The sequence below is a fragment of the Pituophis catenifer genome, unplaced genomic scaffold (genome assembly GCF_029215685.1).
Source record: "Pituophis catenifer annectens isolate HBS135680 unplaced genomic scaffold, rPitCat1.0.hap2 SCAF_6, whole genome shotgun sequence".
In the NCBI taxonomy this organism is placed as follows: domain Eukaryota; kingdom Metazoa; phylum Chordata; class Lepidosauria; order Squamata; family Colubridae; genus Pituophis; species Pituophis catenifer.
The window spans coordinates 69,005,573-69,031,535 of record NW_027256886.1 but is presented as its reverse complement, the minus strand read 5'-3'; the positions used below and the strand labels follow the sequence as shown (position 1 = coordinate 69,031,535).

Here is a 25,963-nt window from a genome sequence, read left to right as displayed (position 1 = left end):
CAGGAATTAATTCCATGGTAAGCAATATATTGTCTTCTAATTTGGGGGAGTTCAATTTTCTTCAATCCCAGATAACGTGACTTAATAAAGCAAAGGAAAGTGGGGAATGCAATCCACACTAAATAAAATAAAATAATTAAAATATATTTAAGTCTTGTGAAGTGTATCACCCTATGACAAACGCAAGCAGCATGACCTTTGGATTCATAAGGAAGTGATAGTCTTGTAAATCTGAACATTTTATCTTCTAAGGAACGTAGATATCTTTGAGAGCATCACATTTTAATAGTACCTCATGCAAAGATTGCTTGCAAAAACCACATTGTAACTGAAACAACAATGCAAACACTGTAGGATGCCACAGTGAGAGTATAGGTAGTCCTCATTTACCGACCACAATTGAGACAACAACTCCATCACTAAGTGCTATAGTCGCTAAGCAAAAAAAAATAAATCACATGACCATGTTGGATTTACGAAGTCACTTCCAATTTCGTCTCTAAGTGAGTCATTGAAGATTGTTAAGTGAGACATATGACCAAGGCTTGCAATTTTACTGCTGTCTTCTCAGAAGCCTGTTGTGAAGTGCACAAATGATGATCACATGAACCATAATTTAAGAGTATTTTTAAAAAATGAAGCACTATGTTGTAAAACACTTTAAAAATAACAAGAGTATCTTGGGGGGAGTCAATTTATCAATCTTTTAATTCAAAAATCAAAGGAAATATACATACATTCAATATTTTCCTATCACCTAGAGACAACATCTGGCATTATTTGTCTCCAGCAAATGTCACAGCTTGGAATATTCAAATTGAAGACTAGGATTCTCTTTGGCAAAATTTTTGCTTGACAGGCCAGCAGATTTGGCGCACAAGTTACTATTTAAAAAAAAAAAGGTTTGCAAGATCTCCAAAATCTTGTCAGATTACCGTTGACCTCAGAGAAGAGTAACATCTTGTTAATAGTAGATTGATCCACCTTTGGTCAATCTCATGTTGGCAGTAAATCCTTCATAACTCAGAGCCAACATGAAACAGCTTTAGAGTTTGAAGCATGATATGTCTGGAAAGTGCCTGATGGGGACCTGTATTACCGTCAGTCCAAAATGAGAAGCTTAGCTCATAATTGGACTTCACTCCATGCAGTGGGATAGCAGAGAGCAGAGGCAGTGTCATTTTGTCAGCTTCTTGGCATCTGGACTTTGTGTTTGATCTTCATAATAACTGGAATCCAAAGATTAACTTTAGTACAAAGGTGGTGGGTAGTACTCTCTTTGCCAGAGAAAGCTCAGAATATCACCAGTGGGAAAAAATGATTTCCAGAGAAATTGGAAAAAATGGAAGAAAATCGCAGCAACATTCTTTGGTAAGTTCTATTTGCAATTATCTCTAATTAGTGTGGTTGGAAGACAATTATAGTAAAGTTAGCCTCTGACTAGAAAATAGAACTGTTACATTCAAAAGAACTCTATTTAATCTGTTCTATCATATTTTACTTCTTTGAAGAGCTGTTTAGGATTTTACATCCCAATACAATCAATCTGACTATATCACAGATTCCAGAATTCTTAAAAAAAAAAAAAAAACATTTTCCAGAACCATACCTGCCCAGGAATCACCAAGTTTAGTCTCTAATGCTGAGATTCATTATGGTCTCCCATCCCAATGCTAATCAGGTCAAATCCTACTTAGCTTTTTTGAGATCAACAAAGCCAGTTTTTTGTTCCCATCGGCAAAGATTATTGTACAACCTTCCTAGAAATTGTGGATGATTTACAGTAGTACAGTATTAATACAGGTAGTCCTCAACTTACAACTACAATTGAGCCCAACATTTCTGTTGCTAAGCGACACGTTTGTTAAGTGAGTTTTGCCCCATTTTACAACCTTTCTTGCCACAGTTGTTAAGGGAATCATGGCAGTTGTTAAGTTAGTTACATGGTTGTTAAGTGAATCTGGCTTACCCATTGACTTTGCTTGTCAGAAGGTCGCAAAAGGTGATCCTATGATTCCAGAGCACTGCAACCATGTAGATCAGTTGTCAACTGTCTGAATTTTGATCACATGATCATTGGGATGCTGCAACGGTCATAAGTGTCAAAAATGGTCATAAGTCATGTTTTTCAGTGATGTTGTAACTTTGAACAGTCACTAAATGAATGTTAACCTCTGGCCTCAAGTCTCCAGTTTTTTCCAACAAAAATAATCTTGTGGGGTAAGTTGAGACGAGATGGTGAATGATCAAAAGTCACCAAGTGAGCTTCTTTAGGTAAGGGTTAAACTTGAACTTGGATCTCCGTATACTACACTGGCTATTTTTGAAAAGGAAATTGGCTGTTGTAGTGTTCCATGTGCCTTTGGCAGGGGTGAAATGCTCCCGGTTCGGACCGGATAGCCCGATCCGGTAGCAATGGCAGCGGGTGGTTCGGAGAACCGGTAGCAAAAATCCCTGCGCCCCCCCCGCACCATGCCCAGCTGAGCCGCACGATCATCAGAGGCTTTTTTTTTTTACTTTTAAAAGCATTTTTTCTACAACCTCTTCTGACGAAAAAATGCTTGTAAAAGTAAAAAAAAAAAGCCTCTGATGATCGTGCGGCTCAGCTGGGATCGTCAGAGCCTTTTAAAAGCATTTTTTAAAAAGCCTCTCTGATGATCCCAGCTGAGTTGCCAGATCGTCAGAGAGGCATTTTTTAAAAAAGCTTCTCTGACGATCCCAGCAGAGTTGCCTGATCGACAGAGGCTTTTCAAAGCATTAGAAAAAATGCTTTGAAAAGTTAAAAAAAAAAAAAAAGTTGGCCACGCCTACCCAGTCACATTAACCCCCCCCCAAGCTATACCCACAGAACCGGTAGTAACAAATTTTACATTTCACCCCTGGCCTTCGACATTTAGTCATGCTGGCCACTTGACCACAGAGATGTCTTCGGACAGAGCTGGCTCTTTGGCTTTGAAACGGAGATGAGCACTGCCCCCTAGAGTCGGGAACAACTAGCACATATGTGCGAGGGGAACCTTTACCTTTATCTTTTTAGCAGTGTTTTACTGTCTCATCTGAATTCAGCGGTAGCCAATGCTGACCAGTCTGAATGAAACTTCACTTTAAATCATTTTTCTAAATGCTTGGTGAGTATCACAGATCAAGGGAGTGCAAAACATTACAGATCTGAATTGCTTCAATGTTGGAAAAATACATTTAGGAATGGATTGAAGACCTGAAGTTACTTGTGGTTTTAGAAAGAAATTCTTACAAACAAATTATGTAGGGGGTGACTGTACTGTAGTGAATTATGATAATTCTTTATTGAAGCTATTACAAACAATGATGTAACCATGGAGGTTATTTTATATCACTTTTTATAATTCATCTTTTCTTTGTTTTGTGCTTTTTTTGGTCCTTGCTCTTCTTTCTTTCATTTTTCCTCTTTTTAATTCTAAATATTCGATCTTGCTAATTTTTATTCTGTATGAAAATTTTAATTAGTTTTAATTTAATTTTTTATTTGTTTAATTAGAAAACTTACTAAAGTATTGGACAAATATGTACATGCATGTGTGTGCATGAGTATCTATGTGTAACCTGTGTATCTTTTGTATCACTTTCTTTTTTCTTACACAAATGTTTAATTTTGATGAACAAATACCATACATTATACATAGAATAGTAATTAAATAATAAATTGTTTAGTAAATCCACTCTTCCCCCAAAAAGCTCCCCCCCCCAGTTTTGAATTTGAAAGACTTTATCCTTCCAAAAAGCATTTAAAACTACGATTCAAGTGCAATTCTGGGCTGTATTAGAAAGTTTAGCTGTGGTGCCAGATCATTTTTGTTCTTTATTTCAGTGTTTTTATCTCATCGTTGGTATATATCATTTTTATCTTGCACCATGAGCCAAGAGTTTGGTTTAAGATGGGCAGCCCTGTAAATATTTGAAATAAATAAAATAAAAAATCTTGTTTGAGGCATTGACTCTGAGTGTGAAGCTGCTATTTCTGCATCAAAACGTGTCATTTCAATCCTTTTTCAGAAATATTTTGAATCCAAGTAGATTGCTTCCATCTTGAAAGAGCTGCCTCATATCTAACATACTCTGATTGATGGCAACAGCCTGTGTTGCATTCTAAATCTGCCATTTTGTACTTAAAATGGACCATTTTGAATTTGAGCTAGCGCTAACAGGAACTGTTTTAAAGACAAATACAGGTAGCCCTCGACTTACAAGAGTTCATTTAGTGACCGTTAAAAGTTACAACAGCACTGAAAAAAGAAACTTAGGACCGTTTTTCACAGTTACAACTCTTGCAGCATCCCCATGGTCATGTGATCAAAATTCAGATGCTTGTCAATTGGTTCATATTTATGACCGTTGCTGTGATCCAGGGTCATGGGATCCCATTTTGCGACCTTCTGACAAGCAAAGTCAATGGGGAAGCCAGATTCACTTAACAACCTGGGTTGCTAACTTATCAGCTGCAGTGATTTACTTAACAACCGAGGCAAGAAAGGTCGTAAAATGGGGCAAAACTCACTTAACAAATGTCTCACTTAACAACATACATTTTGGGCTCAATTGTGGTCATAGGCCGACTATGACCAAGGGGAAGCTTCCAACATAGCTCATTGCTCAAGAGCAAAGGGATCAAGGCCATACATTAAGTTGCAGTTCAAAAGATTTATTGCTCATGCCTATAAACAAGATTCTAGTCAACTAACATTCATACGATTATAGAGCCGGGATAGCGCAGTGTTTTAGTTCTCCATTCTCTGTTAAAATGTCTTTATATCTTATAGTCTTGTCCATATTAATCATATTTGGATGTGTCAATGTTTCTATTGTTGAAAGCCACATTGGTATTTCCATATAGTGTTTTTCTTTTACTCTCTCCCATACTGCTAACAAACCATTCCTTACACAATGTCTCTGAAAGTATCCATGTATCTTATTTTTTCCATACCATAAGAAAGCATGCCAACCTAGTTGTAAATCATGTCCTTCCAAAGTCAATAGAACTTCTATGTCAGTTCTGAGACGCTGACAATAGTCTTGTATTTCTCAATAAAATCCATTCTTTAATCCAAGTTAGCATCGCTGCTTGGTGATACAATTCCCAATTTGGTAGACCAAATCCTCCTCTATTTCTAGAATCTTGGAGCAATTTAAGATTAATTCTTGCTTTTTTCCCTTGCCATATATATTTCCACATCATTTTGTTCAAACTCTCAAAATATTTCTTCTCCAACTTTATCGGAATTCTTTGAAAGAGAAACAACAGTCTTGGCAATATATTCATTTTAATTAATGCTATTCTTCCCATTAAAGATAATTGTAAATTTTTCCATTTTTCCAAGTCTGTTTCAATTTGATTTCTCAGTTTATAATAATTGTCTTCCTTCACTGTAATGTATCTTGAGGTTAACTGGATGCCCAGATATTTCACTTTCTTCACTATTTGAATATCTAGTTTCTCCGTTAGTTGCTTCTTTTGTTTTTCTCTCATATTTTTAACTATAATTTTTGTCTTATCTTTATTTATTTTCAATCCAGCTACTTCTCCATATTCCTCTATTTGCTCAATTAGCTTTGGGCCTGTTTCTTTTGGTTCTTCCATAATGAATACTAAATCATCTGCAATTGCTTGTAGCTTATATTCTTCTTTTTTAATTCTCAACCCTTTTATTTCTTTATCTTGTCTTATTTTTCTATTTAAAATTTCTAGGGTCAAAATAAATAATAGTGGAGATAGCGGACATCCTTGTCTAGTTCCTTTTCTTATATCTATTTTCTCTGTCATTTCACCATTTATTATTACTTTTGCCAATTGGTCTTTATATATAGTCTTAATCATATTGATAAATCTATCCCCTAAATCCATCTTTTGTAGTTGTAAAATCATGAATTGCCAGTTCACATTATCAAATGCTTTCTGCGCGTCTAAGAATAACAGTGCCATTTGTTTTTCTGGATGTGCCTCGTAGTATTCCAATGTATCCAATATAATTCTTATATTGTCTCTAATTTGTCTTTTAGGGAGAAAACCATTTTGATCTAAATATATAAATTCATGCAAATATTTTATAATCTGCATTTAATAGTGAAATTGGTCTCTAATTCTTTATTTGTTGGAAATCTGTTTCTTCTTTTGGTATAAGAGTTATATATGCCTCCATCCATGAGTTCGGTACCTTGGCTTCGATTAATAAATCATTAAATATTGTAGCAGTGTATTGCTTAGTACATCCTGCAACTTTTTATATAAAATTCTGCTGGTAACCTGTCTGAATGGGGTTTTTCCATTCTTCTGCTTTTTAATTCTCTCCATCAATTCCATCATTGATATTCTTTCTTCTAATGCTTTTTAAAATTATTCTGGTATTTTGGGAGTCTTTACTTTTTCCAAATATTGTACTATTTTTCCTTCTGGTGCCTGTTCTTGTTGATATAGTTTCTTATAGTATTCCTCAATTATTTTTTTCTTTTCCTCATTTCGATAGCATATCTTTCCCTCTTGATCTAATAATTGACTTAGCAATTTCCCTTCTTTTCCCTTCTTCATTTTATATGCCTTCTTTTCCCTTCTTCATTTTATATGCTAGCCATCTTCCTGCTTTATTTGCATTTTCAAAAAAGTTTTGCTTTGATGATTTTATTTTCCTTGCCAAGCCTTCATTTTCTATTAAATTTAATTTATGTTTTGTCAAATCCTTTAGATTTTTGATTTTTTAATCTTGTGGATTTAGATTTAATATACATTTTGTAACTTATTGTATATTATTATTTTCTAAATGGACTGAGTGAAAAAGTGAAAAAAGCAAAAAGCACCTTTGATGTATGACTTGACCTTTATGTAAAGTATATTACTTGAAAATGTCAAGCATATTTGTCAAACAAAAATCTCCCTTAAACATCTCATAATTATTTCTGGATGAGGAAATAAGAACTGAACAGAACCTGTTTTGATTAAGATTTGCACTACAATAGGGCTGTAAATCTCTCATCTGGCTTGTTATTTGTAGTACTAAAATATTACAATGTCAAAAACTTGACCTCTTTTACATTCCATTTCCTATTCTATCCCAACCGACAGTTATAATATAAGGTAGAGTTTATCAAGAAGAAAGGATCATTTGTCCAAACTAACATTTATGAAAGAACTGTGGCTCAACTTTGTTCTGATATAATTTGTGTTATTTCTGCTCTGCTTTTATTCACTTACTGGTAGCTTATTTTTCTGAATCTGGCAGGTTGGACCTTCCAAGCAACTGATATTCTCTGGTAAGTTCCTTTGAACTATCCAAATTGAATATAAATGCAACATAAATGTTTATTACATGGCATTTCTCTATGATTAATGTTGCATAGAGAAAAATAGCTACAGGTACTGAAAGATTTTCATGGTTTTTCTCTATCTTTGCACAAACTATTGAATTGGACAGAGAGTCCAATTACACATAAATATCTATTAAAATAGAATTTGAATGGATGCTTTTAAAATTAAATTGCAAACTTAAGAATCAGGGTTCCTATGAATGCAAACTTAAATTCCTAAAATTCACTTCCAAAGATTGCAGAATTGATTTTAGGCAACAGTATATTTCTGGGTACCATCTATATTTTGTTAATAATGTAGAAAATGTATGTGTGGAAAAATGATGCATCCCAAGCAAACCTTTATGAGAATGTTAATGATTAAAAAAAAAAAAAAACATTCACTAGGCTACAAAATTGAAACGAGATGCACCATTTATTTTGGCCTTTACAAATATTTTCTTGGTTTTTAGAATAATTATATTCTAAATAGTGATTTACCATTCTTGATGGAATAGTTTTAACTGAAGTTTTAATTGAATTATTTCGACCTTTGGTCTTTGGTGTGAATTTAATTGAAGGAAGAGAAAATCTAGTGAACTTGCTTCTGATTCTTTAGAATAGAATAGAATTCAAGGTGCTGGTAATTACCTACAAAGCACTTCATGGCTTAAGCCTGGATTACTTGTGGGACTCTTTCTTCCTAGTTACATTTACCAATCCTGTTAGTTCTGATGGAAGAGACATGCTATGGGTCCGGTCTATTAAGGAGTGTTATTTGGCAAGAGCTGGGCATACAGCTTTTTCTGTTGTAGCATCTAGTTATAGAACATCATTCTTCTGGAAATTAGACTTGCCTCAAGACTTTAGGCCCGGTTTTGCTACTGAGCTTTGACCCCAAGTATGTGACTGAGTTTATACCATGCAGAGGTGGGTTTCAGCAGGTTCTGACCAGTTCTGGAGAACCAGTAGCGGAAATTTTGAGTAGTTCAGAGAACTGGTAGTAAAAATTCTGACTGGCCCGGCCCAGGGATGAAATGCTCCCGGTTCGGACCAGATCGCCTGATCTGGTAGCGATGGAGGCGGGTGGTTCAGAGAACCGGTAGCAAAAATCCCTGCCCCCCCCCCATGCCCAGCTGAGCCTCATAATCATCAGAGGCTTTTTTTTTACTTTTAAAAGCATTTTTTCTACAACCTCTTTGGCTGAAAAAATGCTTTTAAAAGTAAAAAAAAAAAAACCTCTGATGATCACGCGGCTCAGTTGGGATTGTCAAAGGCTTTTAAAAGAAAAAAACACTTTTTTCTTTTAAATGCCTCTGACGATACAAACTGAGTTGCCTGATCGGCAGAGGCTTTTTAAGAAAGGCTCTTTTTAAGATCAGGCAACTCAGCTGGGATTGTCAGAGCCTTTTGAAAGCATTTTTTTACAACCTCTTCGCCGAAGAGGTTGTAGAAAAAATGCTTTTAAAAGTAAAAAAAAAAAATTAGCCACGCCCACCCAGTCACATTACCCCCCTACCAAGCCACACCCACAGAACTGGTAGTAATAAAATTTAGATTTCACCCCTGGCCCCGCCCCCATCTATTCTCTGCCTCCCAAGTCCCAGCTGTTTGGGAGGAAATGGGGACTTTGCATTATCCTTCCCCTGGTGTTGGGTGGGAATGGAGATTTTACAGTATCTTTCCCCTGCCAAGCCCACCAAGCCATGCCACGCCCACCAAGCCACATCCACAGAACCGGTAGTAAAAAAATTTGAAACCCACCACAGATACCATGGTTATGTTAATTGATGGGTTGGTTGATTTTTTAATCTCATATATATTATTGATTTACTATTGTTTTTATTTTGTTTTTAACGGCAGAATTTTGCATTTAAGATGGGTGGTTTACAAATCAAATAAAAAAACCAAATCTTCTAATTACAGGTAAACCGAATATGTGGCTGGTTCTGATTTTACTTTATTGGCCTGTATTAGTTGAAGGAATTTTTTTGAACAAAAATGTTAATCCTGAAGCCAGACTGAATTCAGTAAGTAACTTCTCCAAGGAATTTTTTAGAACAGCCCATTCCATTGGAATAATGCTGAAGCAAGGATGATGTCTACTTTTAAGGTCTTCTAAAGCCTCATAAAAACTATGTTGGAGGGCCTTCAAAGAAAGACTGACAATCTTGACAGAATTAAACTGAACTTGATTAGCTGTTATCATGTTCAGATTTTTAATGTTCATAATATATGTAGTTATCTATAGATGTTGGTTACTGTATTAGCATATTTGTCATATTATTCACATCTATACCTCTTAGTATTTCTTTAGATTGAAATAGTCTATTAGGTTTATTCATAATATCAGATTTATCACTATGATGAACTGATTTTGCGTTTGTCTTCCCTTTTTGTAGAAAGAACTCATCCTGTACTGGAAATATCCTCTTGAGGAATATTATGTGGTTACAGAAGATGGCTATATTCTCAATTTATTCAGAATTCCACATGGCAGAGAAAACAACACAACCACAAGTTTGTATTCTTATTAAATTGGGCCATTTTACAATTGTGCTTTACAATAGTGTATGTGCTTCTCAGCAAAGAACAAAATTCAAAGCCTCTCTGCGAATGTGGAGAGGGAAGCAACAATTTAAGATGGAATAACTCTGCTACAAATTATAATTTTGGAATAAAGTTACAACATCCAATATTAGTCTAACAAAGATTACCTGAAGCACCAAATGACAGGATGTCTTTGTGATTGTTTTGTTTCAGGTCCAAAGAGAGTAGTGTTTCTACAGCATGGCTTGCTGGTGGATGCTGCCCAATGGTACCAAAATTTTCCTCATAATAGTCTGGCTTTCATGCTAGCAGACACTGGATATGATGTCTGGCTAGGAAATAGCCGAGGGAACACCTGGTGCAAGAATCACACATCTCTTTCACCCTTGTTTGAGAGGTTTTGGAAATTCAGGTATCCTGATATAAGCTCTGCAGAGCAATTTGAATTTCAGAAGTCTCTTCATGCTGGAGTTGTATGAATGCTTGGGAATTTTTATAGTCTTTGAGGCTATTATCAATTGGGCTGCCTTCCTCTCTCTGAAGCACAATCCGAGATACTCAAAGCATTTCTTATTGTGTTTTAAGTTTATTACAGTGGTGAAATCCATTTTTTTACTACCGGTTCTGTGGACGTGGCATGGTGGGCATGGTGTGGCATGGTGGGCGTGGTGTAGCTTGGTGGGCATGGCAGGGGGAGGATACTGCAAAATCTCCATTGCCACCCCACTCCAGGGGAAGGATACTGCAAAATCCTCATTCCCTCCCCACTCCTGGGGGAAGGATATTGCAAAAACTCCATTCCCACCCCGCTCTGGGACCAGACAGAGTTGGTATTTGCCGGTTCTCTGAACTGCTCAAAATTTCCGCTGTCAGAATGAACCTGCTGGATTTCACCCCTGGTTTATTATCTTATTTCCCTTCGTTCCTATTCTGGACAAGAACAGTACATGTCTGCATGAGATCTAGTCCAGCGGCCCCCAACCTTTTGGGCACCAGGGATCAGCTCCATGGAGATAGGTTTATCTGCAGAGTGGAGGGAGTGTGGTTTCGTGTGCTGCCTGCATCCTGCAGATGAGACTTCGCTTGTTTGTGTGGCCCAGTTTCTGGTATGCCGCGGATCAGTGCCAGTCCACGGACCGGGGGTTAGGGACCCCTGACCTAGTCTATACATTAATAAGAGCTGCTTGTTTGCTTTATTCCACTCGCAACAGAAAAGATAGAGCAGGGGTGTCAAACTCAAGGCCCGTGGGCCAGATCCGGCCCGTGGGGTGCTTAGAACTGGCCCGTGGGGCTGCCCTGGAAACAGCGAAGGACCGGCCTGCAGTGCCTCTGCCAGTGAAAATGGAGCTTGGGAGGGCTGTGTGCAGCCCTCCTGAGCTCTGTTTTCACTGGCAGAGGGTTGCAGGAGGCCATCGAAGCCGAAACGGAGCTCAAGAGCCCATTTTTGCTGGCAGAGCACTCAGGCCCCTGACATGAGTGACGTCGAGCTGGCCACACCCATCCTGGCCCTGCCCCCCCCCACCGCACCCCAAGGTCAAACAAAACCCTGTTGCGGCCCTCAATAAAATCGAGTTTGACACCCCTGAGATAGAGCATAGAGCAGATTCTGATTTTTGGAGCAAAAGTAGGATTTTTCTGCCTTTTACTTCCTTAACAACAGTTTCTCTGAATTGCTTTTCTCCATTTGAAGCCCCCTTAGGGAAAATAAATTAATGCTGTAAAGGAATGCTTTACGGTTTCTCAAAGCTTTTTGTTCCCATACTAAAGGGACTTTTATTTTACAGGGAGTCCTAAACTTACGACCAAAGTTGAACCCAAAACTTCTGTTGCTGAGAAATTTGTTAAGTGCTGTTGTAACTTAGAATGGTTACTTAATGAACTGCTGTAAATCGAGGACTATCTGTATTAATTTGTCTTCATATTTTATTCTCAGGAAGATGAACCGTTTATTTTTACTGCATATTTTTTTATTTTGCCATCCCCATTATAAGTTTTTGATTGGCTTACATATTGTAGAATGAAAACATGACATTCACACCAGTGGTAGGATTCAAATAATTTAACAACCGGTTCTCTGCCCTAATGATTTCTTCCAACAACCAATTCACCAAACTGCTCAGAAAGTTAACAACCGGTTCTCCCGAAGTGATGCGAACTGGCTGAATCCCACCACTGATTCACACCCAAATCCTTGGCTGTAAGAACTCCACCACTTCCACACACACTCCAGCCATTAGAAGTTTTCAACAAAATAACAACAAAAACCCATTTTCCCTCTCTTTCTCCAAATTCAGTCGTCGTTGAAAAGAAAAAGATTATTGCTATACTTACACTGATACTCCCTTTCCCAACATATATGCCATTGCCAACATCTATGCAAGCAAGGCTAGCAGAGCTGGATTTAGGCACAATCTAAGCAATCAGAAGAATTTCCCAAAATTTCAGATTTTTAAAAACTATTATTATTTAGTTTTATTATAATTCCATTGAAGATAGTTTCCATAAATTATCTTCCTCCAAGAGAATATATGTAGCTTAGGTTTGAACAGTGCTGATGATGTTACTTAGTTGTGTAATGAAGTGACTGCAGCAGGGGTGAAATTTACTTACCTTCCCTACCGGTTCACCAATGTTCGTGTGCCGTCATCTGCGCATGCACAGAGACTTAAAATGTCACAAAAAAGCGATGTCATGACATCCGCGCGGGTGAGCGGAGCCTCCCGCAGGCGCCGTTACCAGTTTGCCCAAGTCGGATAGAACTGGTTGGATTTCACCCGTCGTCTGCAGGCAAATAACCAAGCTCACTGAGCATCAAAGAAGTCCATATTAAGCCCTTCTTTATGGCTTACATATGCTCCTTAATTGATTAAGATGTGCTTCATTCCTACATGCATTCTAGACCCCATCAGGACGCCAGTCCTAAAGGTTAGTCATGGACAAGATGGAAAGGTAGGATTTTGGGTCTAAATCTTGAACTCCTGTCCTTTACTTAATTTTAAGGCTGGTTAGGATGCATGTCTTGAGCACCATATCCACCGTGGAAACCACTTTGTGAAAATGAGACTCACACATTCTCAGGATTTGAAAGGTTGAAGATCCTTGCCATGCATGCAGCTTAATGAGGACATTTGTTTTTGTTTCCAGTTATGATCAGATGGCTAAATATGACCTTCCAGCATCTATAGATTTTGTTCTGCAGAAAACTGGGCAGCAACAACTTTATTACATTGGCCACTCCCAAGGAACCACCATTGGTAAGTTCAGAAGATGCCCAATCTTGTGCCAAGGGGCTGCTCTTGTCTAGGGCTACAATCTTATGTATATTTACCAGAAAGCTAAGTCCCACTGAACTCAAGTAAATGTTCTAATTAATATGCATATATAAGACAGTACTGGGAATGCATTTGCTTGGAAGTACATCTAGTGCATGGGTGTCAAACTCAAAGCCCATGGGCCAGATGTGGCCCTTGGGATGCTTAGAGCTGGCCCATGGGGCTGCCCTGGAAACACTGAAGGACCAGCCCATGGTGCCTCTGCCAGTGAAAATGGAGCTCTTGAGGGCTGCCCTCACGAGCTCTGTTTTTGCTGGCAGAGTGCCAGCAAAACAAACTACTAGCAAAAGTGGTATTTGATCACATGAGTGATGTCGAGCTGGCCACGCCCCCCTGGCCACGCCTCCCTGCCCCCCCCAATGAAATCGAGTTTGAAACCCCTGATCTAGTGTGTTTTAGTGACAGTGACTCAGGCACGAAGCCAGCTGGGCAACCTTGAGCCAGTCACTTTCTCCCAGCCTTAGGAAGAAGCAATGGCAAACCACTTCTGAAAAATCTTGCCAAGAAAACTACAAGGACGTCAGCCAGAGAGTCTCCAAAAATTAGACATAATTGAAAGGGGGGGGGAAACCTGCCAGTCAAGCAAGCAACAACTTGGAATTGTTATCAAAGATTTGCATTTCCAAGTCCTCATAGCATACATGGCACACAAAGTGCTGAACAACAAGGTAAGCAATTTGTATAGCTGCCTCTTTTTCTTTTTACTAGCCAAGGTTTACGAAGGCCAGAGTGAGGTAGCATCTCAGTGGAGGATTAATTCGGGATTCATCCTGTTTCTTCACCATGCTTTTAGCCAGAAGCTAGATCTTAAGCATATCAAAGATGGAATCTTATTTAATCAGGTGGGATTTTATTTAATCGGGTGGAATCAGGAAATCAATTGACTTTGATGTTCACAAGCTGTTTCTTTCTTCTTTTTCTCTCCTTCAGCTTTTATAGCTTTTTCATCCAATCAACAACTGGCTTCCAAAATCAAACTGTATATGGCTTTAGCACCTGTTGCTACTGTTAAAAATGCTAAAACACCTTTAGCCAAATTTGCAAAACTGCCTGATGCAAAAATTAAGGTATGTGGATTAGGTGACTTTGGCCTGTAAATATTTATTATATGAAAGTTGTAAGATTTAGAAACTTGGTCTTTTTGCAGTCTTAGGAGACAGGCCGTTTTCCTTTTACTTGGATACCTGAGGAACCCTCTCACCCCATTCCACTCATTCTGTCAGAAGGGGTTTGCGGCGGACCTTGTCAGTCAAGGACCAGCAGACTCCAGAAGAAGGACATTTTCTGCTGTGGCTCCTGCCCTCTGAAACATTGTGGGATCTGCCCCCACTCTCTTGGCTTTCCCTAAGAGTCTTGAAACCTGGCTGTGACAACTGGCCTGAGGGCCCTGATGTTGAAGGTGATACTAGTTCATCTCCACCCTTCCATGTTGGAAGTGGATTAGGAAGAAGAACCCACCTCCAACCTGTAGTATTCTGGTTTTGACTTACCGTATTTAATTTCTATTTATTTACTATTGAATGTTTCATTTTTACTCTTTAATTTTATGATGTTTTTAAGCATCATAAAATGTTTTTAAGAGCCTTGATAGTACAGGGGTTTAGTGCACCCTGTTATTAACACAGCTGCCTGCAATTTCTGCTGGTTCGAATCTCTCCAAGGCTCAAGGTTGACTCAGCCTTCCATCCTTTCTAAGGTAGGTGAAATGAGGACCCAGTTTGTGGGGGCAATAAGCTGACTTTGTATAAAATATACAAAAGAATGAAGGCTATTGCTTAACGCATTGTAAGCCGCCCTGAGTCTCCGGAGAAGGGCGGCATATAAATCAAATTTAAAAAAAAAAAAAAAAAAAAAGCTGTCCAAGGTCACGTGACAGTGATATGGGCATCATATAAATTAAATAAATAAATTTTCTTTTAGACTTGGAATTTCCTTCCTTCCTTCCTTCCTTCCCCCCTCCCTCCCTCCCATCTATTCATCCATCTTTTTGTCATCTCTCTCTCTCTCTCTCTCTCTCTCTCTCTCACACACACACACACACAGAGCCAATATTACTAAAAAAGAGTGTTTTCCTATACATAGGTAGTCCTTGACTTACAACCACAATTGAACCCAAAATTTCTGTTGCAATGCAAGACAGTTCTTAAGTGAGTTTAGCCCAGTGGTGAAATCTAAAATTTGTTACTACCAGTTCTGAGGGCGTGGCTTGGTGGTGGTGGGGGGTAATGTGACTGGGTGGGCATGGCCATTTTTTCTTTTTTTACTTTTAAAACCATTTTTTCTACAACCTCTTCGGTGAAGAGGTTGTAAAAAAATGTTTTCAAAAGGCTCTGACGATCCCAGCTGAGTTGCCTGATTGGCAGAGCCTTTTTTTCTTTTAAAAGCCTCTGCCGATCAGGCAACTCAGCTTGGATCGTCAGAGGCATTTAAAAGAAAAAAAGGCTTTTTTTCTTTTAAAAGCCTTTGATGATCCCAGCTGAGCTGCGCGATCATCAGAGGCTTTTTTTTTTTAATTTTTAAAAGCATTTTTTCGGCCAAAGAGGTTGTAGAAAAAATGCTTTTAAAAGTAAAAAAAAAAGCCTCTGATGATTGTGCGGCTCAGCTGGGCTTTGGGGCGGGGAGGCAAGGATTTTTGCTACTGGTTCTCCGAACCACCCATCTCTATCACTACCGGATTGGGCGATCCGGTCCGAACTGGGAGCATTTCACCCCTGGTTTAGCCCATTTTGTGAACTTACTTGCCACAGTTGTTAAGTGAATCACTGCAGTAAATCAAATTGGTAACACAGTTATTAAGTGAATCTGGCTTCCCCATTGATGTTGCTTGCCAGAAGGCTGCAAAAGGTGATCACATGACCCCAGGACACTGCAATCATCATAATTATGAGCCAGTTGCTTCTGAATTTTGATTACATGATCACCAGGATGCTCATAATGGTCATATGTGTGAAAAACAGTCATAAGTCACTTTTTTCCGATGCCATTGTAACTTCAAACAGTCACTAAATGAATGATTCTAAGTTGAGGCCTACCTGTATTGGTTCCATTGTGTCCCTTACAGGTATATTATCTTCTGTAGAACTGCTGAGGGTGGGGTGGGGCATATGATCCTGTATAACTAATATTCACATCTCTGAAATTTTACAGATCTTATTTGGAGAAAAAGAGTTTTTCCCCAAAACATATTTTAATACTTTGGTTGCTACCACAGTCTGCAGTCAGGAGACACTGGTGTCTATTTGTAGCAACCTATTATTTGTATTGCATGGTTTTAATGAGAAGAACTTGAATATGGTGAGTACCGTTGGTTCAGCATAAGATTTTTTATTTTACAGATTTTCCCCAGTAATGCTACTAGTTGGACAATATTCCCAGCAGGCATAACCATTGGAAGTTACTCTCAAAGATGCTTTTTCAAAAGGCAACTGGACTGTTTTTTGAGGAAGACATCCAAGAAGCTTTCTGGGTTCTGGCAAGATGCTGGGGATGATGGAAGGACTAGTTCTGACAGGATGGGGGGGGGGGTGGGGGCGAGGGGGAGCTGGAAGGATCATATTTCTTTGCAATCATATGGTTGTTAGCACTCTACCTGAGAGGCTTGAGGCAATTTGGAGGTTTATTTGTGCCTCAAGAGTGGTTTCTTTTTTTTTTTTTTTTTGAATTTAAAATTTTCTTTTATATTAATAAACCAACTTGGACAAAAAAAAATATTTTGCAAGTGGTAGCAAATTTAGAAGAGGAAATAGTGCAATATTTCCTTTTTTTTAAAAAAAAAATTTGATTTTATTATAACATATAGTGATACAATCGGTACATTTTCGGTTCATTGGTGCAGTTATATACATATATACATCTACATACATTATTGCTTGTCTTTTGTTGATATTGTTTCTTGAAGCTAGATTTAATTTCAAACACTTAAAAATAATAGTGCTCAACTCCCTAAGACTAAATCTAATACTATTCATATAGATTTTGTTAATTAGTTAAAATTTAATCTCTATTACCTCTATTATCAAGAGTGGTTTCAAGAGCTCTCACGGAGAATGCTAACAACCAGATGACCGCAAAGAAATATGATCCTTCCATCGCTCCCCCTACCCCATCCTGTCAGAGCTAGTCCTTCCATCACCCGCACCATCCTGCCAGAACCGAGGACGCTTCTTGGATGAAAAGTGATACAGCTTCCTCAAAGGGGGAAAAAAAAACCCCAGTCCAGTTGCCTTTTGAAAAGCACCTTTGAGACAACTATGACCTGGATGACTGAGAACCTCCACAGATATTGGAAGTTGCCATTTCACTATGTCAGGAGGACAAAACCAATTAGGGCAGCATTTTTCAAACTTGGCAACTTCAAGACCTGTAGACTTCAACTTCCAGAATTCAAGCTGGCCAGGGAAGCTCTTTGGCCGAAGAGGTTGTAAAAAAAAATACTTTTAAAGGGCTCTGACGATCCCAGCTGAGTTGCCTGATCGTCAGAGGCTTTTTTTCTTTTAAAAGCATTTTTTCTAAAAGCATTTTCTTTTAAAAGAAAAAAAAGCCTCTGACAATCAGGCAACTCAGCTGGGATCGTCAGAGCCTTTTAAAAGCATTTTTTCTACAACCTCTTCGGCTAGAGGTTGTAGAAAAAATGCTTTTAAAAGTAAAAAAAAAAAAGCCTCTGATGATTGCGCAGCTCAACTGGGCATGGGCGGGGGGAGAGGGATTTTTGCTTCCGGTTCTCCGAACCACCCGCTGCCATCGCTACTGGATCAGGCGATCCGGTCCAAACCGGGAGCATTTCACCCCTGATTAGATTGGTTTACTCAAGCACACCTTACGGAATAAACACAATTTGGATTTGTATAATACAAACAACAGATGACTGTTTGACTCTCCCTTTCTGGAGGAGAGACATTTTTAAGTAACTGCCAAATATTTCAACAGTAAACAGCTCAACCAAAGAATCTCTAAGATCACCCCCACCAACACTGACAGGCAAGCCATTAGAATATAAACTGACAACAAATTGCACTCCTTACTAGCACTGATGATGTTACTAGTTTGGGTAATGAAACGTCTCTGCAAGAAAATAAGCAAGCTCAGAGATTTGCATATTTTTAAGACTCTTGGTCTTCTCTGCCATAAGCCGTGGTTTGCAAACATTAATGGTTAGATTTATGCAGTGTCATACAACCAAAGAAAGAAATCACAATGATTCCTTAACATAAAAAAAACTCAGTTGAAATTAACTTGGTTGTACAATAATCTACCTGATGACTTTTTTCCCCCCCAGAGCCGAGTCGATGTGTATACATCATATGTCCCAGCTAGTACATCTGTGCAAAATATGATCCATTGGAAACAGGTAGATACCCTAAAATAAATTGCTACCTTGGGAGGGCATAATATATTATGCTTTAAGAAATTATAGGATGGGCTTTTCTTGAGAGTTATAAATTGTTATTCTTTTGTTGATAATACCCAAGTGATATTTCAACCCTGAACTGTCCATGTTATGCTATCTCAGTCCTGTCACAGTGTCTGAAAGCTATACAGGTCTGAATGGGGAGAAAAAAAAGTCAGGCTAAATCATGAGAGTACTGAGTGGTTGTGAATATTTTTCTCTCCAGTTCTGGGGTTTTCCCATCTTTGGTTTTGAATGGGAGAGCATTTCCCTATTCATGATGGGTCCATAATTTGAGGGTTGCTTTGATCTCCATCCCTTGCTCAAAGAAGATCTTTGCACAGATTTATCTAATTTGCCAGTCATGCCTGTTGCTGACTTAGAAGCCCTTTAGCAATTGCTCAGATCCCAGTCATCTCACCAAGGGATTACTGCAATGTACTCCAAATGGGGCTGCCCTTGGAAACCACAATCAGAATAGAGTTGGAAGGGACCTTGGAGGCAGTGGTGGGCTGCCGCCGCTTCGGACCAGTTCTAGCGAACCAGTCCAACAATCAGATGGCCCTGCCCACCCACCCCTGCCCTATTCTGTCCTATATTTCCTTCTTTTTGGCTCAGCTGATTCGCGCGGCACAGCTGATTTCCACGCCTCCACTGTTCTACATACTGAGGCTGCCTTAGAAGGTAAGCAGCTGAGCTTCAAATTGCTGTATTTTGAATGCTGTGGGCACGCACATTAGGCAATGCATGCCAGTGGTGGGTTTCAAATTTTTTTACTACCGGTTCTGGCGTGGCTTGGTGGGTGTGGCATGGCTTGGTGGGCGTAGCTTGGTGGGCGTGGCAGGTGAAGGATACTGTAAAATCTCCATTCCCACCCCAATCCAGGGGAAGGTTACTGTAAAATCCTCATTTCCTCCTGATCAGCTGGGACTTGGGAGGCAGTGAGTAGTTGGGGGCAGGGCCAGTCAGACTTTTTACTACCGGTTCTCTGCATTACTCAAAGTTTCTGCTACTGGTTCTCCAGAACTGGTCAGAACCTGCTGTAACCCACCTCTGATGCATGCACAAAGTGCACACCCACAGAACCGGTTGTTAAACCGTTTACAGCTCACCACTGCTTGGAGCCCTTCTAGTCCAGCTCCCTACTCAAGAAAGAGAACCTATATTATTTCAGATAAGTGGCTGTTTAGTCTCGACAGCAGTAGAACCGACAGCATAGTGCAATATGCCTAGGTGACACCTTTGCTAGTTTTAGGTCCCTTCTGTTAAACAGTGTCATCTATTAGAATCTAGGGAAACCTAGCTTTCTCTATCACAGTATATGTTTAATAATCTCCCTGTTTCCCCAAGGGTCCTATATGGCTCTCTAATGACATTAGAAAAGTCATTGAAAACTTGGTTATTTTCCCAAGTTTTGGGACAAACTGTTGGTTGAGTTTGTTTAATTTAGAGACTTGGATACTGGATGCATATAATCAATTCCTTTATTTATTGTATGCTTTTCTTTTTTTAAAAAAAATGCAAATGTCCCAGAGTTATTTAAAGTTAGGCAGCTTCTAAATTGAATAAATATATAAATAAATCAGTCAGTTCCTAGTCAAAATTTTGAACTTGCTTGATCTCATTAGGAAAGGCCTCTTCTGGTGCAGCCATAACCAAGGACATTCTACCACATGTGGTGGACATGCCCTAAGATTAGGAAATTTTGGTGGAAGATAAAAAAATGACTGGAAGAGATAACTGGGTGGAAGATAGAAAGAAAACTGGAACTATTCCTGCTGGGTATTTTGGAAGGGAAAATGGAAAAGAATTTACAATATATTACACATACTAACTGCGAGTAGGATTGTCATAGCACAAAATTGGAAACAACCGGATATCCCCCCCAGACCAAATTATAATTAAAAAAATATACAAATGTACAGAAATGGACAGATTATCCATGGAAATTAAGGAAAGGGAAGACACCTAGTATTATTTAATTTGGAATAGATGATATTCCTGGCTGGAGAGTAAAGTTAAAATGTAAACAATATTATGTCAAGAAACTGAATTGTGAATAGAAGTTAGTATAACTTAGATAAGAATGTAAATTAAGATAGTGATAGATAGAAGTAGAATTTGTGTATGGAAGTTAATTAGGATAGAGTTACCGATGTAAAAAAGCTGTAATTAGTGTTTAAGCTTTGATGTGTTTGTTTTTGTCTTTGTTTTTGATGTGTGTTATAGTTTTCTATTTTTTCCTCTTTTCTATTTTTTGTATTGCGTATTTTAATGTTTGAAAATTCAATAATTTTTTTTTTTTTTAAAAAGGAAAGGCCTCTTCTTTCAACTTCTTCATGTTCCTCAAGTATAAAATAGGTTAACAATCCTAACTTACTGGTTTGGGGTTTTTTTTTTTTTTTTTTGGCTAGTGGCAAAATAAAGCCCAGGGAATTGTTTGAAAGGCTAATAAGAATATTAACAGATGATGGTCATCATCAGCCATTGCAGGGAGTGGTCAAAAGAGGCAGGATGGCAGTGTGAAGATACAAGTTCTGCCCCTCTTATGTATAAATGTGTTGTTGTTGTTCTTCCTATTTGTGAGAGAAAAATTATTTCTCAATTGCTGTGCCTATTAATGGCTTTTGGAATGGACAAGTGGGTGAGCCAATCAGAAGGCAGCTGATGGGTTTGAATCTCCAGGGCTTTTATGTTCCCTCCCCTAACTGTCACAGTTGACAGTATAAAAGGAGATTCTTGACAGAAAACCGTTGGCAGCCCAGAAGGCAGTTCAGAAGGCAGTTGGCAGTTTGGAGAGTTCTGTTCAGCTCTTCTGTTAGAAAACTGTGGGCAGTTTGGAAGTCAGTTAGAAGTGCAGTTCTGATGGTTTACAAGACTATTTCTTCTGAGGAAGAATAGCCAGAACTAACATCGCTTAGAGCGATTTTATATATGTATATGTATATGTATATGTATATGTATATGTATATGTATATGTATATGTATATGTATATGTATATGTATATGTATATGTATATATATGTATGTATATATATATCTCTGACAGGATATTTAAGCAAAGTAATGAAATACTATTTAATATTTGAATAGATATTGTTTTTATTTTTATGTAAATAAAAACATTTATTAACTGCTTCAGAGGCTCATTTGTTAAAGTTGATCTTAATAGAGATAAAGGTTTACGGTTCATTGATTTATTTCCTCCACGACACTATTTCTTTATTTTATGTTTATATTACATTATCTGTTGATGCACATACAAAACGGGATGTCTGCCATCTTGCCTGTTTCAACTCCCCATCACCCCAAAGACACTGCTGCCGATTAAGAGTATAGGTAGTCCTCATTTAGCAACTGCCTTGTTTAACAACCACTCAGTTATGATGGGTATGAAAAAGTAACTTTATAACCAATCCTCACAGTGCTTGTAAAGCACAGGAAAGCTGAAGTAAGATCATAAACATGGTTTCATTTAGCAACTGCTTCCCTTAACAACCAAGTTGGTAGTCCCAATTGTGATCCCTTAATGAGGATTACCTTTAAACATAGAATCTGGGTTCATCTTGTGAAGTTCTAGTTCTTCCTTTCTATTAAAAATAAATAAATTTGAAATCATTTAAGATTTCTTTATATTTGCAGGCCATCAACTCTGGTAAACTTCAAGCTTATGACCATGGAAGGCTTGGAAATAAATTTCATTATGGACAGGTGAAGTATTTTCCAGCAGATGGTTATCTCAATAGTAATGATATGTATTATACGTATCTCTTGTATTGGGCATTTGATTAGCTTCTGCAATCGCCTAGCCCACATGTGATTTTATGCCCTCCACTCTGTTTGGAAGACGAGCCAATTTATTATTACATAACCAGAATTGCATCAAAGGGGTTTCATCCCAAGTGCTGAAGCTCAGTAGATAAATTGGGCTGTTTGAGAGTAACCTAATCCTGGCTTTTGACTACTGGGCAAACAACCAGCTTCATCCATCTTTACAATTCCCCCCTTCCTCCCTTTTTGAATCTCCATGAAAATGCACATAAAGTGAACAGATAGGTGGCGAGAAAGAGTAGAACAGGGCTGTCAAATGGATGCCTGTAGGCTGGATGCGTCATATGCTGGCCATGCCCACTCCTGGTTTAGCAAAGGAGAAAAAAGTCTTGATACATCACATGATGCCACCGTGACGACGTGAGTTCGACACCCCTAGAGTAGAAGAACACTTTTTTGCATGATGAAATTGGCTTTTCTCCATTGGCCCAACCCCACTAACTCATGCCTTTGATTGCACATGTTCTGTTGTGAGGCTGCCTTTGAAAACAACTTGGAAGCTGCAGCTGGTACAAAATAGGTCAGCAAGCCTGCCAATTTAGGATTGCATCTCTACTAGAATTGCCAGTATGCTTCTGGGCTTGTTTCAAAGTGGGTGGTGAAAGTCCTTATATGGCACCAGGGTACCTCAGGCAAACCTTTGTCAGAACTGAATTTGCTTGGTTGTCAGCAAGAAGGAGCTAGTTGCAAATTCCCTCCCTCTGTGAGTTTCAAGGGGTGTGGGCCAGGCAACAGGACTTCTTCTATTGACTGCTCCTTTTGAATATTTTCCTGTGTGAAGCCCCTTACTGCAATTCCATAAACACGTTAGAGCAGTTTTATTCCAACATGCTTTCAGTCCTGGATGATTGACAGCATATCCTTGTCATGAGTTTTCTTTGGACTTTTATTTTTTACCTGTTCTTAAGTACTGTTCTTGTAGGGATGTGGTGGCTCAGTGGCTAAGATGCTGAGCTTGTCAATCGAAAGGTTGGCAATTCAGCGGTTCGAATCCCTAGTGATGCATAATGGGGTGAGCTCCCATTACTTGTCCCAGCTTCTGCCAACCTAGCAATTCAAAAGCACGTAAAAAATGCAAGTAGAAAAATAGGGACCACTTTTGGTGGGAAGGTTGTTGCTGTTGCGTTCCATACGCTTTGGCGTTTAGTCATGCCGGCCACATGACCACTGAGATGTCTTCGGACAATGTTGGCTCTTCGGCTTTGAAACGAACGACCAGCACATATGTGCGAGGGGAACCTTTACCTTTTTAAGTACTATTCTTACTATACTGTTCTTAAGTATTATTATTTTGTTTGAGGTTATCTCTTGGCATTGGGACATGCTATAAGTATGTACTACAAAATAAACAAACAAATGGATGGATGGATGGATAGATAGATAGATAGATAGATAGATAGATAGGGAATGGGCTTAATTAAGAAATATGAATAGTTATAATAGAAGGTTTAAGACGGAAAGTAGAACATACAAAATTCTGCCTTGAAAGTTGCCTTATGCATGTATGCATCAGAAATTCAAATAATAGGCCTTGAGATACAGACTTTCCCAAATGTTTTTAAGTATTGTGTGAACACACATGCACAAACAAGCAACCATGCACATGTGCATATTTGTATGGGCAAACTCAATATTTATATGATTAAAAATTGGGACAATGGTGCCTTTCACCATTTTGAACCCATCTGGAGCTTTTCAGAGGATACCTCCCTTATATATTATGAGTACCTTTAACGTAAAACATAACTGACAGAAGGAAAAGGGTGAAGTGTGAAGGTAGGTCAACCAGGAGCAGTAAACATCTTTTGAGACTCAGTAGAATGGGTGGATGCATTGCATCCTCAATTACAATGAGATGATACTCTTTGGAAGGAATGTTAATACATACTTAGCATTCTACCGAACTCAAGTTAATGAATACTCAAGAATTCAGCCCCATTTTCTTTCCTTTCCGTTCTTGCAAAATGGCACACAATTTAGCTAATAATCTCTTTGTCTGGATCTGAGAAGTCGGACTATGTCACATTTTCTTTTTCATTTTTTAAAAACAGGATTCGCCTCCTGAATACAATATATCAGCTATGACTGTACCAACAGCAATTTGGAATGGTGGAAATGACTGGCTTTCTGATCCTGATGATGTGAATCAATTAATCCCCAAAATTCAAAACCTTATTTCCCACAAATTTATTCCTCAGTGGAACCATCTGGATTTTATGTATGGTATTGATGCACCTGATAAATTGTATTATGAAATAATGGACTTACTCCAGAAGAATCCTTGAGAAATGTTTGTCAATAAAGATATATAGTTCATTTGCTATTAGTTGTCTGCTGTTTTTTTTCCATGATCCATTTTTAATAAACTTTCAGATTACATACAAAATGAAAGACCATCCAGTGAATTCATACTCTTATCTCTGTTAACTTGTTTTCCATACACAAGTCATTTAACTTGGATGCATAGATTATTATATTTACGCATTACTCAGAGTTTATTTCGTCTTTACAATTTTTCTTAAACTACTTTTCTTTCAAACTGAGTGGATGAACACATGGAAACCACATCCCTAATGGAGAACATGCAGGGTAGCTAAATTTATAGCTGGGGTGACATAGTGGTTAGAATGCTGTATTGCAAGCTAATTCTGCCGACTGCCAGCAGTTCGATCCTCACCGGCTCAAGGCTGAGTCAGCCTTCCATTCTTCTGAGGTCAGTAAAATGAGGACCCAGATTGTTAAGGGCAATATGCTGACTCTGTAAACTGCTTAGAGAGGGCTCTAAAATACAGGAAAGCAGTATATAAATCTAAGTGTCAAACCCCGACCGGTTTGCCATACCTGGGGGGATTGGGGAATTGGAGAGTGTGGCGTCAGGAAAAGCTATGCAGCAGCATGCTAGTTGGTGGCCCGGGTGGCGATGAGGTGCTTGGCTGGGATGGTGTCAGCCCCAGGCATAGCATGAAGCGGCAGCAAGGGAGGCAATGGTGGCATCTGCTCCCACACAGCTGACTGGTGGCCTTTCGGGACCCAACTGGCTGGCACCAGATGTAACGGCATGTGGAGCGGAAGCAGTCTACAGGCCAGGGAATGGAAGCCGGTGCGGACCAAGCACCGGATCATGGATAGAGGTGCCTGCTATTGTGGAATTGGATGCTGACATCAGATAGTGGTTGGTGGGTGGGGCCGAGAGGCGTGGTCCCACCTATAAAGAGCACTGGGAGGCGGTAGCTAGCTCCCAGTGCTGACTTTGCAATGGACTGCTATGTACTCAATTTGTGCCAGGCCTCAGGCTTGAATAAAAGCTTGAATAATGGTACCAGAGCGTGTTTGCTTCTGTGTTCACCAGGCCTGGGGATTTGGACATTTGAGACTAAGTGCTATTGCTATTGCTTACACATCTTGTCCCATTTGTGCTGGAAGCAACTTTTAAGGTCCTTCAGGGTTGGAAGGATTAGCCAGTGACATCACCATTGCCTGGGGGACGCCCGGTGGGGGCTTCTTTCATGTGATTCAAAACAATATAATCTTCCCCAATACTTAAAAGGTAAAA

The 25,963-nt window shown here is 38.9% G+C and overlaps 1 protein-coding gene across 1 annotated transcript; it reads left to right on the top strand.

Moving 5' to 3' along the window:
- The first annotated feature begins 1,317 nt into the window (after positions 1-1,317).
- LOC139318630 (lipase member K-like) lies at positions 1,318-24,695 on the top strand. The gene is made up of 11 exons (XM_070946179.1): positions 1,318-1,371; positions 7,248-7,278; positions 9,238-9,341; positions 9,714-9,831; positions 10,075-10,273; positions 13,006-13,115; positions 14,124-14,260; positions 16,341-16,487; positions 18,469-18,540; positions 22,222-22,290; positions 24,462-24,695. Exons 1-11 carry the CDS (start codon positions 1,318-1,320, stop codon positions 24,693-24,695), a joined length of 1,275 nt encoding a protein of 424 aa, XP_070802280.1.
- The last annotated feature ends 1,268 nt before the right edge of the window (positions 24,696-25,963 follow it).

Excerpts from the sequence above, each read along its gene's own strand:
- LOC139318630 (XM_070946179.1), top strand. The coding sequence starts at position 1,318 with ATGATTTCCAGAGAAATTGGAAAAAATGGAAGAAAATCGCAGCAACAT. Across the intron at positions 1,372-7,247 it reads AATCGCAGCAACATTCTTTG|GTTGGACCTTCCAAGCAACT; the intron begins GTAAGTTCTATT and ends TGAATCTGGCAG. Across the intron at positions 7,279-9,237 it reads CAAGCAACTGATATTCTCTG|GTAAACCGAATATGTGGCTG; the intron begins GTAAGTTCCTTT and ends TTCTAATTACAG.